This window comes from Chiloscyllium punctatum, chromosome 11 (genome assembly GCF_047496795.1).
Source record: "Chiloscyllium punctatum isolate Juve2018m chromosome 11, sChiPun1.3, whole genome shotgun sequence".
In the NCBI taxonomy this organism is placed as follows: domain Eukaryota; kingdom Metazoa; phylum Chordata; class Chondrichthyes; order Orectolobiformes; family Hemiscylliidae; genus Chiloscyllium; species Chiloscyllium punctatum.
Genome location: NC_092749.1, coordinates 32466765 through 32486507, shown reverse-complemented (window position 1 = coordinate 32486507; position 19743 = coordinate 32466765). Strand labels below are relative to the sequence as shown.

At 41.0% G+C, this 19743-nt stretch overlaps 1 protein-coding gene across 1 annotated transcript in view; it reads left to right on the top strand.

The window, feature by feature from the left end:
* The window catches only part of LOC140482872 (CAP-Gly domain-containing linker protein 4-like), a 276546-nt gene that overhangs the window by 223163 nt on the left and 33640 nt on the right, over positions 1-19743 (top strand). The window contains exon 15 of the mRNA XM_072580592.1: positions 7553-7628. Within this exon, the coding sequence (XP_072436693.1) occupies positions 7553-7628 (76 nt within the window). The remainder of the gene's footprint in view (positions 1-7552; positions 7629-19743) is intronic.

The following is a 19743-nucleotide window of genomic DNA, read 5'->3' as shown; positions in this document are numbered from 1 at the left end:
GAGCCAAATTGACAATGATTTATTGCATTGTTAGAGCCCATTAGGTATTCGTAACAGTAGACTACATGGCCAAATAATGGAAGAATGTTGAGAAAAATGCCTTGAGTTTCTTTGAAGTAAAGGAGTTAGCTATGATGGAAATGTTATATTTAAATTAAACTTTGAATTTTTTTTCTTTAATTTGTTTAGCAATATTTCATGTTCACTCTGAACTTTAATTATAATGACTTTTCTTGTTTATTTTTATAATGAGAGCCAGAAAACTTCAATTTATATAATGTTACTCACATAAAATAATGTCTCAAAGCATTTATTTGGAAGTATAACATCAAAGGGATGTCCAAATACAGGGACCAAAATTATAGCAGAAGAGCTTTTTGAAGCATTTGCAAAAGGGAGAAGCTCAGATGATGGTTCTTGTCAGAATAAAAATTGAGCTATCAGAATTTGAACTCTGTCATGAATGGGAACCTGATTGCAATTTTAGCTATGAACCTATCTGAGCCTGCTGTTAAATATGATATTTTTGTATGGTACATGTAAGAAATTGCTGGGAGGCAGGCTGGATAACCATAGTGTAAGGCACCAAGTTAGAGTGAAAGTGCAGTGTGAAAGTCTAATCATCACTTTGTGGCTTTAAGAGAATGAAGTGTACTTCAGAACACTTTGGACAAGAAGTAAAAGACACCATCTCTTACGTTATGCTTTCAGCTCTGGTGGCATCATTCAATTTTTTTCCCAGTATTTTAATCCTAGTCCTAGTGCCACCTGTTTCCAGGAAGCACAAATTATCCAACACTGAACAGTTTGATGGCATCCAGACCCAGCTCTGCCTTTAACCTTATTGAGCAGAGCTTGGAGATCTGAGTCAATGAATCCATGCTGGCCTCTGATCACAGGTGGTGTCTATACAAACATAATTCAGTAGAATTGCTGAGACATGGTAAAGCTAGAACACAAGGTTTCATACATGGTAACAGAGGAAACAGCATGTAAAAGTCAAAACTAAGTTTTTTATTATTATTCATTCACAAGAGAAGGGCATCCCTGGCTAGGCCAGCATTTATTGCCCATCCATAATTACCCAGGGGCCAGTTAAGAGTCAACCACATTTCTGTGGGTCTGTAGTCATGTATAGGTCAGACCAGGTAAGGATGGCAGTTTCCTTCCTTAAAGAATAGTAGTGAACCAGATTTTTTTTTCCCAACAATCAGCCATAGTTTCCTCACCATCATCGACACATATTTCCAGAATTTTATTGAATTCAATTCCATCATCTGTCATGGCAGGCTTCGAATCTAGGTCTCAGAACATTACCTGAGTCTCTGGATTAACAGAACAAGGGATAATACCACTAGGCCCCACCACCCCCCAACAAGTGATTCCACAACCAATAGACAAGATCAAACCTCTGCTGAACTGGCACATCCAGTCATGAATGGTGGCAAACAATTGAAACTAACTGGAAGAGGAAGTGCCCCAACTGTAATGATGGAGAGCAAAAGAGAAGCCTGAGGCATTTACAATAACCTTCAATCTGAAGTGCCAAGGGGATGATCTATCTTAACTAACAAGCACAGGGAATGCTGGAGAAACTCAGGAGGGTTGGCAACACCTGTGGAAAGAGAGAGACAAACTTAATGTTACAAAACAAAGTTAATCTGGAATTACTATTCTTTATTCGAAAATGTTTTTTTCAAGATTGAATTCTATAACTTTGGAAACGGACCACATTATGCTTGTTTTCCATTTTCCTTTCATTCTTTGGTTCCCTCCCCACCATGCCCACACACACACCCAAACCCACATGCACAAACAGATACACATAAATAACAATTAAATAAAACCAAGAACAGTAGATGCTGGAGAAGATTAGATTAGATTCCTTTCTGTGTGGAAACAGGCCCTTCAGCCCAACAAGTCCACACCAACCTCTGAAGGTTAACCCACCCAGACCCATTTCCCTCTGACTGTTGCACCTAACACTATGGGCAATTTAGCATGGTCAGTTCACCTGACCTGCACATCTTTGGACTGTGGGAGGAAACTGGAGCACCCAGAGGAAACCCACTCAGACACAGGAAGAATGTGCAAACTCCACACAGACAGTCGCCCAAGGCCGGAATTGAATCCAGGTCCCTGGCACTGTGAGGCTGCAGTTCTAACCACTGAGCCACCATGCCACCCCTGAAGCAAGAATATAAATTCTTGAAAAAACCTAGCAGCTCTGACAGCATCTGTGAAGAGCCCTTTCCTGATGAAGGGCTTTTGCCTGAAACATCAATTTTCCTGCTCCTCGGATGCTGCCTGACTACTGTGCTTTTCCAGCACCACTCTAATCTTGACTCTGTGAAGAGAAAGCAGAGTTAACATTCCAAATAAAATAAGATCACCGGACTCAAAACGTTAATTCTGCTTTCTCCCCACAGATGTTGCCAGACCTGCTGAGTTTCGCCAGCAATTTCTATTTTTGATTCACACACATATACATGTCTTGTTTACTTTGCTCTTAGAGGAAAGGACCCTTTCTATCCCCTTCATACCTTAGTTTGTTAGCACCCATCTGTTTTTTTTTACACTCGGTATCTACACCATTTGTGTCTTTTGCCCCATCTCTGCATCTGAAAAAAGTATAGAGAAAAAAACATTTTCTAAAATCTTTAAGTTCTGAAGAAGAGTCAAATTATTAGCTCCTTTCCTTTCTACATAGATGCTGCCAGACTCACTGAATTTCTTCAATACTCTCAGTTTGTTTCACCTTTCCAGCATCTGCACTATTTTGCTTTTATTTGATCTATCTGTACCTCCTCCTGAGATCCCCAACAACACTGGATGAAGCAAAAACTATGATCTTTGACAAAACCTAGCTGAAGTATAAAGATGTAATCCAGAATTAAGTGTGCCCCAACCAACCAATAGCCAAACAGAAATGGCCTAGCAATCCACTCAGTTGCACCGAACTACTATGCGCCCTAAACAAAAGAATGACATCAGACGGATCACCCAACATCTACCCTAGGTTCCAGAAATGACAATGGCAAATACAGTCTTGACACTCTGAATAAACCTCCATACCAGTACAATGGGGCTTGTAACAAAATGGAAAGAGAAACCCCACAGTGTAGTCAAACAATCACTTGACATTGTCTATAAAGTATGATTCCATGAATATGACTATAACACAGACACCACCATACTATCTCTGGGTGTGCCCTGTCCCTCCATAGGACAGGCCCGTCAGTGGCAGCAGCATGTGGTTACAGTCAAGAAGGCAAATTCCTGAGAATCTTCAACATTAACACCAGAACCTATGAAGTCTCATAATGTTAAATCTGACATGGGTAAGGAAACTTCATGCTGAGTTCTACCTATTGTCCCCTAACCGTAGCTATTGAATCAGTATTCCTCCATGTCAAACAACACTTGGTTGAAGCACTGAGCAGGGCATAGAATGCACTCTAGGTGGAGGACCACCCTTTTTCACGCAGAGGGTGGTATGTGTATGGAATGAGCTGCTAGAGGAAATGGTGGAGGCTAGTACAATTGCAGCATTTAAAAGGCATCTGGATGGGTATAATAATAGGAAGGGTTTGGAGGGATATGGGCTGGGTGCTGGCAGGTGGGACTAGATCAGGTTGGGTAATCTGGTCAGCATGGACAAGTTGGACTGCAGGGTCTGTTTCTGTGTTGTACACTTCTATGACTCTATGACTTGAATTCCCCCATCAAGAATGGCCCAGTAGTATCATTGTTGAAACGTGCTGTGCTGGAAAAGCACAGCAGGTCAAACAGCATCCAAGGAGCAGGAGAATCAACGTTAAATATTGCCTAACATTTAACATCGATTCTCCTGCTCTTTGGATGCTGCCTGACCTGCTGTGCTTTTCCAGTGTCACACTTTTCGACTCTGATCTCAAGCATCTGCAGTCCTCACTTTCTCTCAGTAGTATCACTATTGACCTACTATTGACTATAGAGGCCTAAATGACATTACTACTAGATTGGGTCTGTGGAAGGTGATGAAGGAACTAACAAGAAAAACTAATCTATTTGATCTCATCCTCACCAATCTACCTATCACAGGTGCGTCTGTCCATTACAGTATCATTAGGATTGACCATTGCATAATCATTATAGCGAGTAGCAGCAGAATAGTATGAAACCACAATTTGTAGTGTTATGGTCTGGCATACTCTCCATTCTACCATTAATAGCAACTTTGGTTCAATGAAGTCAACTGGAGGGTATGCCAGAAGCTCACAAGGCTTACCTAGCAATAAGTTATCAACCTATTGCATATGGCCACTAGCGTGCCAAACAATGGAAGAAGTATGAACAGGCGGTGCTGAACAATCCCACAGTACATGGATCAAATTGAAAATTCGCAGTCCGAACACATTCAATCATGAATGGTGAGACTCCATACCCAACAGCACAGTTGGTGTCACTGCACTCCAGTAACTGCAGCTATTCAAGGAAGCAGCTGATCAACACCTACTAGGTAGTTAGGCATGGGCAATAAATGTTGGCCTAAATAGTAATGCCCACATCCTGTGTATGAATTTTTAAAAACAGAATGTCTCAATCACAAGAGAACCTAACCATCTTCCCTTGCTGATCAAGGACATAATTATAATTGAATCTCTGGCTATCAACATTCTATCCTGAGGGTTAACACTGACCAGAAACATAATTGGATCAGGTAGGTAAAAACAAGGACTGCAGATGCTGGAAACCAGAGTCTAGATTAGAGTGGTGCTGGAAAAGCACAGGAGATCAGTCTGCATCCAAGGAGCAGGAAAATTGACGTTTTGGGCAAAAGCCCTTCATCAGGAATAGAGGCGGGGTGCCTGCAGAGTGGAGAGGTAAATGAGAGGGGTTGGGGGTGGGGAGAAAGTAGCATAGAGTACAATAGGTAAATGGGGGTGGGGATGGAGGTGATAGGTCAGAGAGGAGGGTGGGGGAAGGTAGCAAAGAGTACAATGGGTGAATGGGGGTGGGGATGAAGGTGATAGGTCAGAGAGGAGGGTGGAGTGGGTAGGTGGAAAGGAAAATAGGCAGGTAGGACAGGTCATGAGGGCAGTGCTGAGCTAGAAGGTTGGAGCTGGGGTAAGGTAAGGGGAGGGGAAATGAGGAAACTGGTGAAATCTACATTGATGCCGTGGGATTGGAGTGTTTTGAGGCGGAAGATGAGGCGTTCTTCCTCCAGGCATTGGGTGGTGAGGAAGCAGTGGTGGAGGAGGCCCAAGACCTGCATTTCCTCGGCAAAGTGGGAGGGGTAGTTGAAATGTTAGGCCACAGGGCGGTGGGGTTGATTGGTGCGGGTGTCCCGGAGATGTTCCCTAAAGCGCTCAGCTAGGAGACGTCCAGTCTCCCTAGTGTAGAGGAGACCGCATTGGGAGCAACGGATACAATAAATGATATTGTTGGATGTGCAGGTAAAACTTTGATGGATGTGGAAGGCTCCTTTGGGGCCTTGGATGGAGGTGAGGGAGGAGGTGCAGGTTTTGCAATTATTGGACATAATTGGATCAGCCACATGAATACTGTAGCTACATAGGTAGGTCTGCGTCTGGGAATTCTCAAACATGCAACTTATTTCCTGATTTTACCATAACCTATGCCTGTCTACAAGGCACATATCAGGAGTGTGTTGGAATATATTTCATTTGCATGATAAGTGCAGCTGCAAAACACTCAAGAAGCTCAACACCATTCGGACAACATAGCTTACTTCATCAGCGCCTAATTGATGAACTTACACACTTATTCCTTTTATCACTGATACATAACATCAACAACATGAACCATCTTAAATGCAATGCAGCAACTTGCAAAACCATTTTTTACAAAACCATCCAAAACCCTAACCTATAGCAACTAGATGTCCCAAGCAAAAGTCGCTTGGGAGTGCCACCACCTGTAAGTTTCCCTCCAAACCAAACATCATCCTTACTTTAAACTATATTACTGTTCCTTTATTGTTGCTGGGTAAATAATTTGGAGCACCATTCCTAATAGCACTGTAGATGGGCTACAACTGTTCAAGAAGGTAGTTCAAGGTATCATGTTCTCAAAGCTAGTTAGGAATACTGGTTTGGCCAGTAAGGCTTATGTCCCTTGAAAGGATATGGGAAAACATAGTAAAGTTTATGTAGAAGTAAGTTAATGTGATTAATTGTTCCTCTCTTAGCAATTTATCCTCCCAATCTGTTGTTGAGGATTTAAGACTAAACTGTCCTTTAATGGCTGCACATGTGTTTTTTAAAAAATGCTGGAAATCACAGCGGGTCAGGCAGCATCAGCGGAGCCAGAGCAAGCTAACATTTTGAGTCAAGATGACTCTTCACCAGAGCTGATGTGATGTGTGGAGGGGACAGCATATATGCAATAGTGGTGTTGGGGGGTGGAGTTCTGGGGAGAAAAGGCACTGATAGTGCAGATTAAATGATCAGAATGTGAGAATGGCAGAACAATGGTGTGTCTAACTGCCAAAGAGGAAAGGACAGATGATCCCACTGGAGTTGGGGGAGACTAGAGAGGGCACATTGACAGAGAATATAACAAGTAAACCTAAAGGAAAGGATGAAATGGGAGTAAGTTCACAATCTGAAGGTGTTGAACTTAATATTAAGTCCAGAAGATGAGATGTTATTCTTCCAATTTGCGTTATGATTCACTGGAACATTGCAGCATGCCGAGCACAGACCAGTGAACGTATGAGCAGGATGCTGTGTTAAAATGACCAGCAATGGGAAAGTGGGGTCATGTGCAGACTGGAGGTGTTCTGCAAAGCCCTCACTCAGTCCCCGTTTGGTTCCTCCAATGCAGAGTAGGCTACATTAGGTGCAGCAAATACAATAGACAAAAACAGTTATCCAGGCTCGAAACATTAGTTTGCTGTCTCTCCTGATCTGACCTGCTGTGATGTCTAGCATTTTTTGTTTTCAATACTGATTCCAGGATCTGCGTCATTTGCTCCTATATGTGCTTTCAGCTGTATGCACCCATTATATACAGATTATACTTCCTGTGTAAGTGTTTTTAAATTGGCAATAAAGGTCCAACTGATTTTGAGAAAAAAGAAATTCACATACAGTACAAAACTGACAAAGTTATGATCGTTGATTGGACTGTTGAATCCAATCCTGTGCACTCTACTTTAGAAAGGAAGGCTTTAGAAAGAGTCCAGAAGAATGTTTCCAGTTATGGTGGACCTCAGTTACACAGATGGATTAGAGAAGTGGCATTGTACTTGAGGATGTGTGGAGGTGATAGAATGGGAATTGGATAAGCTGGAAGGAAAAAAAAATGTTTAGATCTGGGGAAATAGTGGGAGAGAGGGACAAACTGAGTTGCTATAACATGGTTACCAAAACCCAAATGTCATCCTTCTGTTGAATAAGATCTCTGTTTACATTTTTGAGGGCATTGTTTAATTTGGCCTTATTATATAGTATAATGTTTATATTTGTTGATTAAATTATTTTATTCAGGTTTATCTTGCATTTAAAAACATTTGTTATCAAACAAGAATTTTCTTTCTGTTTAGGTTTCCATCGAAGTTTTAGTACACCATCTGCCCTTCCATCACCAAGGGAGATCAAAGGAAAGAATGCTTCAAACAGGTAACAATCAATGTTGGAAATTTCTTAATACCATGACAGATTTAATCAATTAGGAATACTTTCTTTTCTATCTTTTTAAATGACAAGCTAGTTGCTGTCTAAGGCAGAACATTTTAACCATGTCACCAAGCCTTTGGATGTCTGTTTGATGTCATATGTAATTCTATTAATGGAAGGAAACTGTAGGATTCAATGACTTCCATATCTGAATACAACACTTGCTTTGTGCTCTTGTTGTGTGAAGCTTTGTGCTGAGAAAGTGCAGCTGCTTTGTTCCAGAAGAATTGGATTTTTTAACTATTGTTTCTTTTAACTGTCTATGTGCTTGCTCAAATCTTCACGACGCAATAAATCAGTGCAAAAGTAATTCAAAAACACTTCACTTGCAAGTTGGATGTCTGGCTCTTTAAATGACAGTTCCTTGTGCTGCTAAATATCTGTTCAGCTGAGACTGAGCACCACAGACTTCCATTGCACATGGGCAGAGTAAAAGTTGGATTTTTATTAGGTTTAGAGGGCAGGAAGGAAGGGCTGGAGGTCCCCTGTATGTGCTTTTCAGATTAGTGTGTTGATTTCCCAATGTGAAACCAGCATTTCAAAGTTTAAAAGGCTATAACAAGCACTAGAAGAGGTAACCCACCTGAACTATTTAAATGGCTGTTTAAGCCTCTTAACAAGTTTGTCAGCTTATTAAAGTGCAGTTTTGACTTTCCTTTTGAAGGAGCAGAATCCTGCAAGTTGTTGACAAATGAAGACTCGGAGATGGCCCTATATTTGCAGGCATTCAGTTGTTCTGAGTGAAAAATATCATATTTTCTATCTCTGCACTCTTATTAAAGGCATTTTGTGGGGGTTGAGTGCATTATGGCTAATGTCAGATAGGTCTTTCTATTTACATGCCCCAGGCTCATAAGACTAGAAGACTGTACATTCTGGTAAAAAAGGACACAAGAGAAAAAGGGATCAAGATATTCTGAGTTTGCTAAGGAACAATATCTGTGTCAGAGGTTCTAGATAGCAGAGGTGCTGGTGTGAGGAACACACAGCAGGAAGTTAATTGAAGCAAAAACTTTAGCCTCAAACAGAAAATGCCGTCTCATTTCAGAGCCTCAGGGCTACAGATTGCTGCACCAGTCCAGGCACTTGGTTGCTTACCTAAGTACCCTCATTGACAGACATCTGAAGGTTCCTAGAAACTGTTGCCATGACCTTCCTGTGGCTGCATAAGTCAAAGTGGCCTTGCACTTTCTTCCAACTAGCTCTTTCCAGGTATCAGATATTATTGGCACCTTGCAGGCAGTAGCACCATCATTTGTGAGATGGAGGTAAGGTATACTGCTTTCAAGAAGGCTTGAATTCAAGATGTATTGGGGCATTCAAGTTAAAAATGATGCAGGATTTACCGTTGTAAAGTACAGTGATCATTGTTTTTATCCATTAACTAGACAACAATTGACCAGCCAGGGAAATACTTCAAAAGTAAAGATTTGATTCCTAAACATCGAGCTGCTGAGTGATTACACGAAAGATTTCATGCCAATATGCTTTCCTGGATGTTGCTATTATACCTTTACCCCAGCACTCGCAGATGTGGTAACTCTTCATAAAGCTGTGGAGATTTGTGTTGACTGTTAGCTGATAAGGCTTACCATTTGTAAGGGGAGTTAATGACCCCTGCCAGAGGTTCAGACACCAACTGATGCTGCCTGAGCACAAGGATCATCACAGAGCAAGGCACCAGCTTCATACTCTTCAGGCTCAGGCGTTTTGGCAGGTTGGGTGGCATCCTCTAATACAGTTCCTCAAGTGTCATGACCCTTTAGCGAGGTTGTAATCTTGAGGAGAGAGAAGCACTGGAACAACATAGCTACTCAAAAAGGGATAAGTCAAGTTTGAGGAGAAAACTAAAAGAGAAACAGGAGGGCCATCCCCATGTTGTGTGCGGTAACAGCTGTGGCATGCTTAAGAGATAGTGTGCTCATTGGAATGACATTGACAACACGTCCTCTCTGATAGAGAGATGTTTAAGTTACAAGAGGCTCAGTCTGTAGGTCATTTGGAGAACAGAGTTCTCTTCTTCTAAATAAGAGTAGACTTCAGTTTGTAGCAAAAGTCAACAACCTTCCAATGACATAAACTCCCCAAGGTTCCAGAAGAGCACATCTAACACACATTTTCCGAGAACATTGATTGCTTTGGTACTTCCCATTCTCCTGTTTCTAGCCATGATGAAATCGAAACACACAAGTCAGCTTGAGAATGACAAATCTTCAATGTTTTATTGCTTAACAGTTCAGCATTATGCATATCAAAAGTACCCGTATAATCCACAAAGTAACATTGCTGATGCGATGGCTTATGCTCATGGCCATATGTTCAATTGCAGCAGAGGACATGGAGGTAGATTTGGTTTTAGTGCCATTCTGGAAATGAGATACCCTTGGTACAGAGACACACTCTGTCTGTAACCCTCTGGTCAGGTTGTGCTTCTGTTCTTTAAATGAGTAGCAACGACAGAAATGTTATTATCCATCCAAATTCCAGAGAATAAAAGCTTAATTTATCTAATCTTTCCTCATAACTTAATCCCTGAAGTCTAGGTACCATTCTTGTAAACCTGCATCGTACTCCCTCTAAGGCTAAAATCTCCTTCCTAAGGTGTGAAACCCGGATCTGTTCACAGTACTCCAAGTATTGTCTAACCAGGGTTTTGTATAACTGCAGCATAACTTCTGTATCTTAGTATTCCAGTCCTCTAGATACAAAGGCCAGCATTCCATGAACTTTCTTAGTTATTTTCTGCACCTGTTCATCACAATTTAAATGTGTGTGCACCGAAACCCCAAAGTCTCTTTGGATATCCACTGCATTTATTTTGTATCATCTAGAAAGTTTCCTGATCTGTCCTTTTCCTGTCCAAAATGGATAACATTGAACTCCATCTGCCGCAGTTTTTCCCATTCACTTAGTCTATCAGTGTCCCTTTGCAATTTTATAGCCTATATAATTTTATCATTAAATGATTTTATGATTTTTATCATCAACACTGTCAACAATGCCACTAACTTTGTGTCATCATCAAATTTGGATATTTGACTTTCTATGCAATTATTCAAGTCATGAATAAATAATGTGAATAACTGAGGCCCAATTCAGACCCTTGTACAACACCACTGGATATATCCAGCCAATTTGAGTACTTACCAAATATCCCACTTTCTGTAACTTGCCACTCAATCAATTTCCTGGCCATGTCAGTAATTTGTCCTCAATTCCATGGGCTTCTACCTGAGGTAATAGTCCCTTATATCAAATGCCTTCTGAAAGTTTATGTAAACATCTGTAGATATTCACCTGTCCACTACCTTAATCACCTCTTCAAAAAATTCAATGAAGTTTGTCAGACATGATCTATATGGCATGAATTCTTGCTGGCTTTCCCCAATTAATGGAAGATTTTCAAGGTGTTCAGTTACCACATCCTTGATTGTAGACTGCAACAATTTCCCCATAAAAGTGTTAGGCTGACTGGTCTGTAATTACCTGGTTTTCCTCTTTGGCCCTTCTTAGAAAGCAGAGTGACGTATGCAATTTTCTAATCCAGGGGGACGACTCCTATCTCAAGGTAATTTTGAAAGATTATAGTTAGGGTATCAACAGTGTACTCCTCTACTTTCCTTAATTCCTCAGGGACTTCCTGGGGACTTGTCACTCTTTAATTCCATTAACTTCATCATTACTGATATTTAGTTACCCTAATTTTAATCATTCCTTGTTTCTGTTCCACTATTAATTTCTTTAAGATGTCCAGCAAACTATCCTCCGTTTCTACTGTAAATACTGAGGCCAAGTAATTATTCAACATGTCTGCCATTTTTTCACAGTTATTGACAATATCTTCATTTTCAGTCTTTAGTAGGCCAACTTTGCTCCTGACCACCCACTTTCCCTTTATGTAAATAGAAAATTTCTTCTTGACTTTGATGTTCCTGGCAAGTTTTGTTTCATAATCTTGTTTTAGTAGCTTTTATAAACTGCTTTGTGGCCCTTTGCAGGTCTTTGTATATTTCCCATTCAGCTGAATGGGTGCTGTTTTTTTGCATTTTTGTAAGCTGTTTTAGTTTTACGCTGTCCCTTATTTCTTTAGTTTCCGTACCTGTTCTTTTGCTGTGAAGTGGACCTCTTCCCTTTCAGAAGTATAAACTGGATTTATATTATGTTTAATGTTTCTGTTGTTTTACCCATTGGCAGATTTTCCCCATTTACAGTGGACAATCTCTGTCCCATCTTGTTAAAGTCAACCTTACCTAAATCTAAAACTCTAGTAGCTGATGCATGCTTTTTACTTTCAAGAGCTATAATCAACTCAAACATGTTATGATCACAATTTGATAAATGTTCATGTACAATGAAGTTACTAATTAAATCTGGCTCATTGTTTGTTACTAAATTTAAAATTGCTTGTCCCCTTGTTGCATTCAGAATATATTGCTGTAGGAAACTATCTTGAACACACTCCAGTAATTCACTATCTTTCTGACAAGTGCTTGTTTGCCTCTACCAATCTATGTTAAAGTTATAATCCCCCATTAATTCTACCCTGGCTTTGCATCACCCTTGCCTACTTTCTGAATTTATACAATCTAGCATTTCAGAGCTGCTACCAGGAGGTCTATACACAGCACCTATTGCAGTTTTAAATTCCTTACTGTTCCTTATTTCCATCTATATGATCTTCACTGAATGCTTTCCCCCCATTTTATCCTCCATCACCATTGAAATAATTTTGCTTCTAATCAGTAAGGCTACACTACCCCCTCTGCCATTTTCCCTTCCGTCTTGTAAACCTGGTATATTTAGTTCCTAATCCCATCTATCCTGCAGCCATATCTCAGTAATGACAATTATATCATACTCTCCAATTTGAATTTGTACTTGCAGCTCATTTAATTTATTCCTTACACTCTGTGCATTTGTATATAGAATTCTTATTTCAGCCATACCCTGTAACCTGTCCCTCGGTACTGATACTTTATTCACCCATTTATTATTTATCTCTTCCAGTTTAATTAATACACTTCTTCTAATTTTGCCATTGTCTGCCATACCTGAAATAGGATTCTTGACTATTTCTTTACTCTGTTATGTTACTTGATTTTGAAACTGTATTGACGTGCCCTGAGTCCTGTGTTGTAGGCTCACATTGGCTGTTTATTTATATTGCTGATGTGTTAAAATAAATTCTATTGTCCTGTGGTTTGCTAGCAAAGTTTGTAAGTTACTGCTAAATTGGTGGTACTGTTAATAGTGTTTATGCTGTTGCCATTATGATAATTATATAATAGATATATTTGTTTTCAACTGAGGTTGTAAAAATGTCTAATTTTTTGATTCATAGATTTGGGAGATTAGTTTGTAGTTTGGGGTTTCAAGTTTTTAAATGTAGGATACTAAAAGTAGTTGGTTTTTGTGAAGCTGTAAAACCGACCTGATGTATTGCACTTCAAAGGGTGACCTGTGTTTATTAAGAAAGGTCAGAGTTGGAAATCAGAGAACAATAAAGAATTGGTCTTACCTTAGCTTCATAATGGAACCCGCACATGTGGTGAGATTGCAGTTGTCCCAATTAGACATGTGAATTATTTATGGAGTCTCAGAATTAAAGGGATTTTTTTGGAAGGTAATGTAAATTTGTTCAAACTTCTACCTAGAACATCCCAAGTGTGCCAAGTTGCTAATGAGATAGTTTGAAGGAGGTAGCTTTGTTTTGTTTTGGCTTAAGGATTTCTAATAAAATCAGACAGTTGCAAATTGAGACTCTCTATATATTTGTGTGTATAATATGTAGCTTTGAAACATGCAGAGTAACAAAACATCCACAATTTGTTGAAACTTGGAAACAGCTTTTAAAAATTATTTCCTGAGATGCATGTGTCACTGGCTGGGCCAGCATACTTGCTCATCCCATGTTGAAGGTGGTGAACTGCCTTCCTGAACCATTTTCCTGCAGTCCATTTTCCATTTGTGCAGTATACCCACAATGCCATTTGGAAGGGAGTTCCAGGATTTTGACCCAACAACATGAAGAAATGGAAATAGATTTCAAAGTCTGAATGGTGAGTAGCATGGAGGGGACACTGCAGGTGGAGTTCCCATGTATCTGCTGTGCCTGATCTTCTATATCATTGTGGTTGTTGTAAGGTGATGTCTGAGGAGCCTTGGTGACTTTCTGTACTGCATCTTATAGATGTGATATAATGCTGCTACTAGGCGTGAGTGAATGTTTGTGAATGTGTCAAAAAAGAGACAGCATGCACAAATGGATTTATGTCTAATTGACATGACATGATGAGTTCAGTCCTACAGTTTTAGGATTTTTATAATTACATCAAAAACTTAGATGAAGGAAGCAAAGTCATGGTAGCTGAATTTACAAATGACTCCAACATTGGTAAGAAAACATTGTGAAGGAGGCATAAGGACATTGCAGACAGATGTAGGTAAGTTGATTGAGTGGGCAAAATCTGACACGGACTATATTATCGGAAAATGTGAAGCAGTGTACTTTGGCACGAACAATGTAAAAGCAGTATATAAAATGTATTATTTAAATCAAGATGACTGAAGAATTCCAAGATGCAGAAGAATATGACAATGAAGCCATGTGACGATGGAGCACAAAGTTTTAAGCTTTGGTAGAAATGTCCTGGCACAAATCCTGTAATTGGGCATGAAAAACAAATTAAGGTACATGCCGTAGAGACTTTGATAGGGAGAAATTTTGCATTCCAGAATCGTTTTTCATTTTAACTCTGATAACATCTTTGTAATGGTCATATAAAAATGGGAAATGCTGACAATATGCAGTCTATTAGCTAGCATGTGAGAAAAGCAATGGGCAGATTAGCTTTCAAGGTACAGACTTCCTATTAGAAAGGCATAATCTGTGCATGGTTTCTACAAGGCAGTTATCTCTCCTCCACTTCCTAATAGATACCAGGTATGCTTTTGTTAATATTGGTGACTAGAAACTTGGCCTGATGGCTGTTTGCATTGCAGTGAAAAATGAAGAAAATGAGCTCAGAAAATGATCTATTTTATAGACAAGAGAAACAATGAGGAGAAAAAAATGCTATGACAGGAAAAGGAACAGAATAACTAGGACCCAAAAAGAGTAAAGGAGTGTAAAAAAAATCATCAAACATAATTGACTTACTGATTGCAAGAATATAAAGGGCTTTCAGCAGTCACAAATCATGATGGCTCAAGATCTTCCTCACAGACAAAAACCTATTCAACCTAATTATTCAGAGCATTTCTTCTATCCTAAATGTCAATAGCAATTGTTCTGAATATATTAAAGGATAGTTATTGTTTGAAGGACTCTTGGAGACTGATATATTTATAGCTTGTCTTTTCTTTGTGGCGATGATCATAGTGTTTATTATTTTGTTTATTTTCCTGGACGTCTTTTTTTCATTTATTCATTTTTTGTGTTATGTGAGTGTCACTGGCTGACCAGCATTTAATACCTGTCCCTAGTTGCCCTTGAGAAGGTGGTGGTGAGCTGTCCTCTTAAATTGCTGCAACTCAGCTGTTGAAGATTGACCTACAATGCCATTAGGGAGGGAATTCCAGGATTTTGACCCAGTGGCAGTGAAGGAACAGCGATATATTTCCAAGAGGGGATGGTGAGTGACTCGGAGGGGAACTTGACGGTGTTCCCATATATCTGCTGCCCTTGTTCTTCTAGATAGAAGTGGTCATGTGTTTGGAAATTGCTGTCTGAGGATCTTTGGTGAATTTCTGCAGTGCATCTTGTAGATAGTACACACTGCTGCTACTGACTGTGGTGGTGTTGGGAGTGGATGCTTGTGGATGTGGTGCTAACCGAGCAGGCTACTTTATCCTGGATGGTATCAAGCTTCTTGAGTGTTGTATGGGCTGCCCACATCCAAGCAAGTAGGGGGTATTCCAACACACTCCTGACTTGTGCCTTGTAGATGATGGACAGGATTTGGGGAGTCAGGAGGTAAGTTTTTCACTACAGTATTCCTAGCCTCTGACCTGCTCTTGTAGCCACTGCATTTATGCTGTGAGTCCAGTTGAGTTTCTGATCAATGAAAACACCCGCAATTTTGATAGTGAGGCATTCAGTGATGGTAGCACCATTGAATGTCAAGGGGCGGTGGTTAGATTGTCTCTTACAGGTGATGGTGATAGCCTGGCATTTGTTTGTGGTGAATGTTACTTGCCACTTGTCATCCCAAGCCTGGATATTGTCCAGATCATGTTGCATTTGGACACGTACTGCTTCAGAGTCTGAGGAGTTTAGAATGGTGCTGAACATTGTGCAATCATCGGCGAACAGCCCCACTTCTGACCTTATGATGGAGGAAAGGTCATTGATGAAGCAGCTGAAGATGGTTGAGCCGAGGACACGATCCTGAGGAATTCCTACAGAGATGTCCTGAAGTGAGATGACTGCCCTCCAACAACCACAAGCATCTTCCTGTGTGTCAGGCATGACTCTAACCACTGGACAGTTTGCCCCCGATGCCCATTGATTCTAGTTTTGCTAGAGCTCCTTGATGTCATACTCGGTCGAATGCAGTCTTGATATCAAAGGCTGTCATTCACACCTCCCCTCTGGAGTTCAGCTCTTTAGTCCATGTTTGAATAAGGCTGTAATGAGATCAGGAGCTGAGTGGCCCTGGTGGATTCCAACTTGGGCATCACTGAACAGGTGCTCCTTGATAGCACAGTTGATGACACTTTCCATCACTTTACTGATGATCGAGAGTATACTGATGGGGTGGTAATTGGCCGGGTTGGATTTGTCCTCCTTTTTATGCACAGGACATACTGAGAAAATTTTCCACATTGTCAGGTAGATGCCAGTGTTGTAACTGTACTAGAACAGCTTGGACAGGGGAGCGACAAGTTCTGGAGCAAAAGTTTTCAGTATTATTGCTGAGATGTTGCCAGGGCCTGTAGCCTTTGAAGTATCCAGTGCCTCCAACTGTTTCTTGATATAAAGTGGAGAGAATCAAATTGCTGGGGACCACTGGAGGAGGAAAAATTGAGGACTGCAGATGCTGGAGATCAGAGTCGAGAGTGTAGTGCTAGAAAAGTGCAGCAAGTCAGACAGCATCTGAGGAGCAGGAGAATCGACATTTCGAAACATCAGTTCTCCTGCTCCTCGGATGCTGCCTGACCTGCTGTGCTTTTCCAGCACTACATTCTTGACCATTGGACCAGGCTAAGATGGTTCATCCACTGGCGACTTCTGGCCGAAGATTGCTATAAAAGCCTCGGCCTTATGTTTTGCACTGATGTGCTGGGCTCTTCCATCACTGAGAATGAGGATAGTTGTGGAGCCTCATCCTCCAGTGAGTTACTTAATCATCTACCACCATTCATGAGTGGATGTGGCAGGACTGCAGAGCTTAGATCTTATCCATTGATTGTGGGATCACTTAGCTCTGTCTATTACTTGCTGCTTATGCTGTGTGGCATGCAAGTAGTCCTGTTTGATGGCTTCACCAGGTTGACACCTCATCTTCAGGTATGCATGGTGCTATTCCTGGCATGCCCTCCTGCACTATCCATTGAACCAGGGTTGATTCCCTGTTTGATGGTAATGGTTGAGTGGGGGATATGCCACGCCATGAAGTTACAGATTGTGGTGGAGTACAATTCTGTTGTTATTGATGGCACACAGCACCTCATGGATACCCAGTCTTGAGTTGCTAGATCTATTCAACGTCTGGCCCATTTAGCATAGTGATAGTGCCAGAGAACATGTTGGAGGTTATTTTCAATGTGAAGGTGGGCCTTCATCTCCACAGGAACTGTACAGTCATGGACAAATGCAAGTACAGCTGGCAGATTGGTATGGATGAGGTCAAGTTTTGTTTGTCCTCTTGTTGGGTTTCCTCTCCACCATCTGTAGATCCACTTTAGTAGCTGTGTCAATCAGTAGTACTGCTGTTGAGCCACTCTTGGCGGTGGACATCAAAATCCCCTACCCGGAGTACATTTTGTGTCCTTCCCAGCCTCAGTGCTTCCTCTAAGTGTTGTTCAACATGGACGAGTACTGATTCATTAGCTGAAGGAGGACTGTATGTAGTAATCAGCAGGATGTTTCCTTGCCCTTGTTTAACCTGAAGCCATGAGACTTCATAGGATCTGAAGTCAATGCTGAGGACTCCCCAAGCAACACCTCCCCAACTGTATACCACTGTGCTGATACCTCTGCTGGGTCTATACTGCCAGTGAGACAGGACATGTCCAGGGATGGTGATGGTATCTGAGACATTGTCTATAAAGTATGAATATGTCAGGCTGTAGTCTATGAGACAGTTCTCCCAATCCTGGCACTAGCCCCCAGATGTTAGTGAGGAGGACTTTGCAAGGTTAACAGGGCTGTTTCTGCCGTTGTCTTGGTCAATGCCAGGTGATCTGTTCCATTTTATTTCATTTCTTTGAGATGTTGGAGCGGTTGATACAACAGAATGGCTTGCTAAGCCATTTCAGAGGGCAGCTGATAGTCTACCACATTGCTGTAGGTCTGGGGTCACATGTAGGCCAGACTAGGTGAGGATGGCATATTTCCTTCCCTGAAGAGTGTTAGGGAATCAGATGGAGTTTTCCAACAATCAATAATGATTTCACGGTTAACAGTAAATCCTTAGTTTAAGATTTTTTAAATGGAATTCAAAGTCCATCACTGGACTGGATTCGAATCTGGATACCCAGAACATTATCTGGGTCTCTGGATTAATAGTCTAGCGATAATACCACTAGGCCATTGCCTTCCCTGAAAACGAAAGTTTCTGTATCGAGGTAAGTACATGAAGGAGGTTAAAAAGAAATATGTCAATGAGGTTAATGAAGTAAATTGAGAGTAGTTTCAAAAAGGTTATAAATAGAGACACAGAAACAATTGTTTGTTTTTTTGTTATAAATTGTATATAATTCCATATATCTCTAATTTGTCTAAAATTCAAAATACTCACAATAATATTCTGAATATCACCTGACTTATTACTAACTTTTATTGTAAGATTTTTCTTAAATTGTTGCCATTAGAGTTGGAAACAATATTTCCTGTTCTCATTCAGTTGTGTTTAGTGCCAAACAATCATGCTTTTTAACTGAAACAGAAATTGAGGGCAAATCTAGCAGGTCTGGCAGCATCTGTGGAGAGAAATCAGTTAATGTTTCAGTTCCAGTGACCCTTCTTTAGAACTGTTGGTAACTTGGAAAAAGATTTTTTTTATACAGAAGATGGGTTGGGAAGAAGGGGGAGAGTAAACGATAGGTGGAGATAGAGCCCAAAGAGAGAGAAGAACAGTTGGATAGACAAAGGAGTGGTTAAATGTCAGTCTGGGGGAATGAATAATTGCTAATGGAGGTTATTAGTGGCTGACAATGGTAGCAGCCTATGTGATGACAAGGCCTGGTGTTTGGGGGTTGGGGGAAAGCATGGGAAAAGGTGCTCAATCTCTAAAATTGGTGAACTCGATATTAAATCCAGAAGGCTGCAGGGTTCCCAAGCAGAAACTGAGGTGCTGTTCTTCCAGCTTACACTGAGCTTCCCTGGAGCCCTGCAGCTAGCCTGAGATGTTGGCCAGGGAACATGGTGTTGTGTTGAAGTGGCAAGCAACTGGAAGCTCAGGTTCTTGTTTGCAGATACAACGTATGTGTTCTGCGAAGCAAGCACCTGACAAGTGTACTTGGGCCCTTGTATACTGATGAGTGAGGAAGTAAGCTGGCAGGTGTTCTGCAGTTACAGGGGAAAGTGTCATAGGGGTGTGGTGAAGTGTTGGTAGTGAAGCAGGAGTGGACTAGGGTGTCTCGGAGGGAATGATCCTTGTGGAAGGCTGATAAGGGAGAGGGGGGAGTAGGTGTCTGGTGGTAGCATCGTGCTGGATTTGGCAGAAATGGTGGCTAATGAATCTATGGATGAGGTTGCTGGTGAGCTGGTAGGTAGGGACAAAGGGGACCCGATTGCTGTTGTGGGAAGCAAGAGAGGGGATGAGGGACGCAATGCAGGAGATGGGTCAGACCTAGCCGAGGGCCCTGTCAACTAGGTTGCTTGCCACTTCAA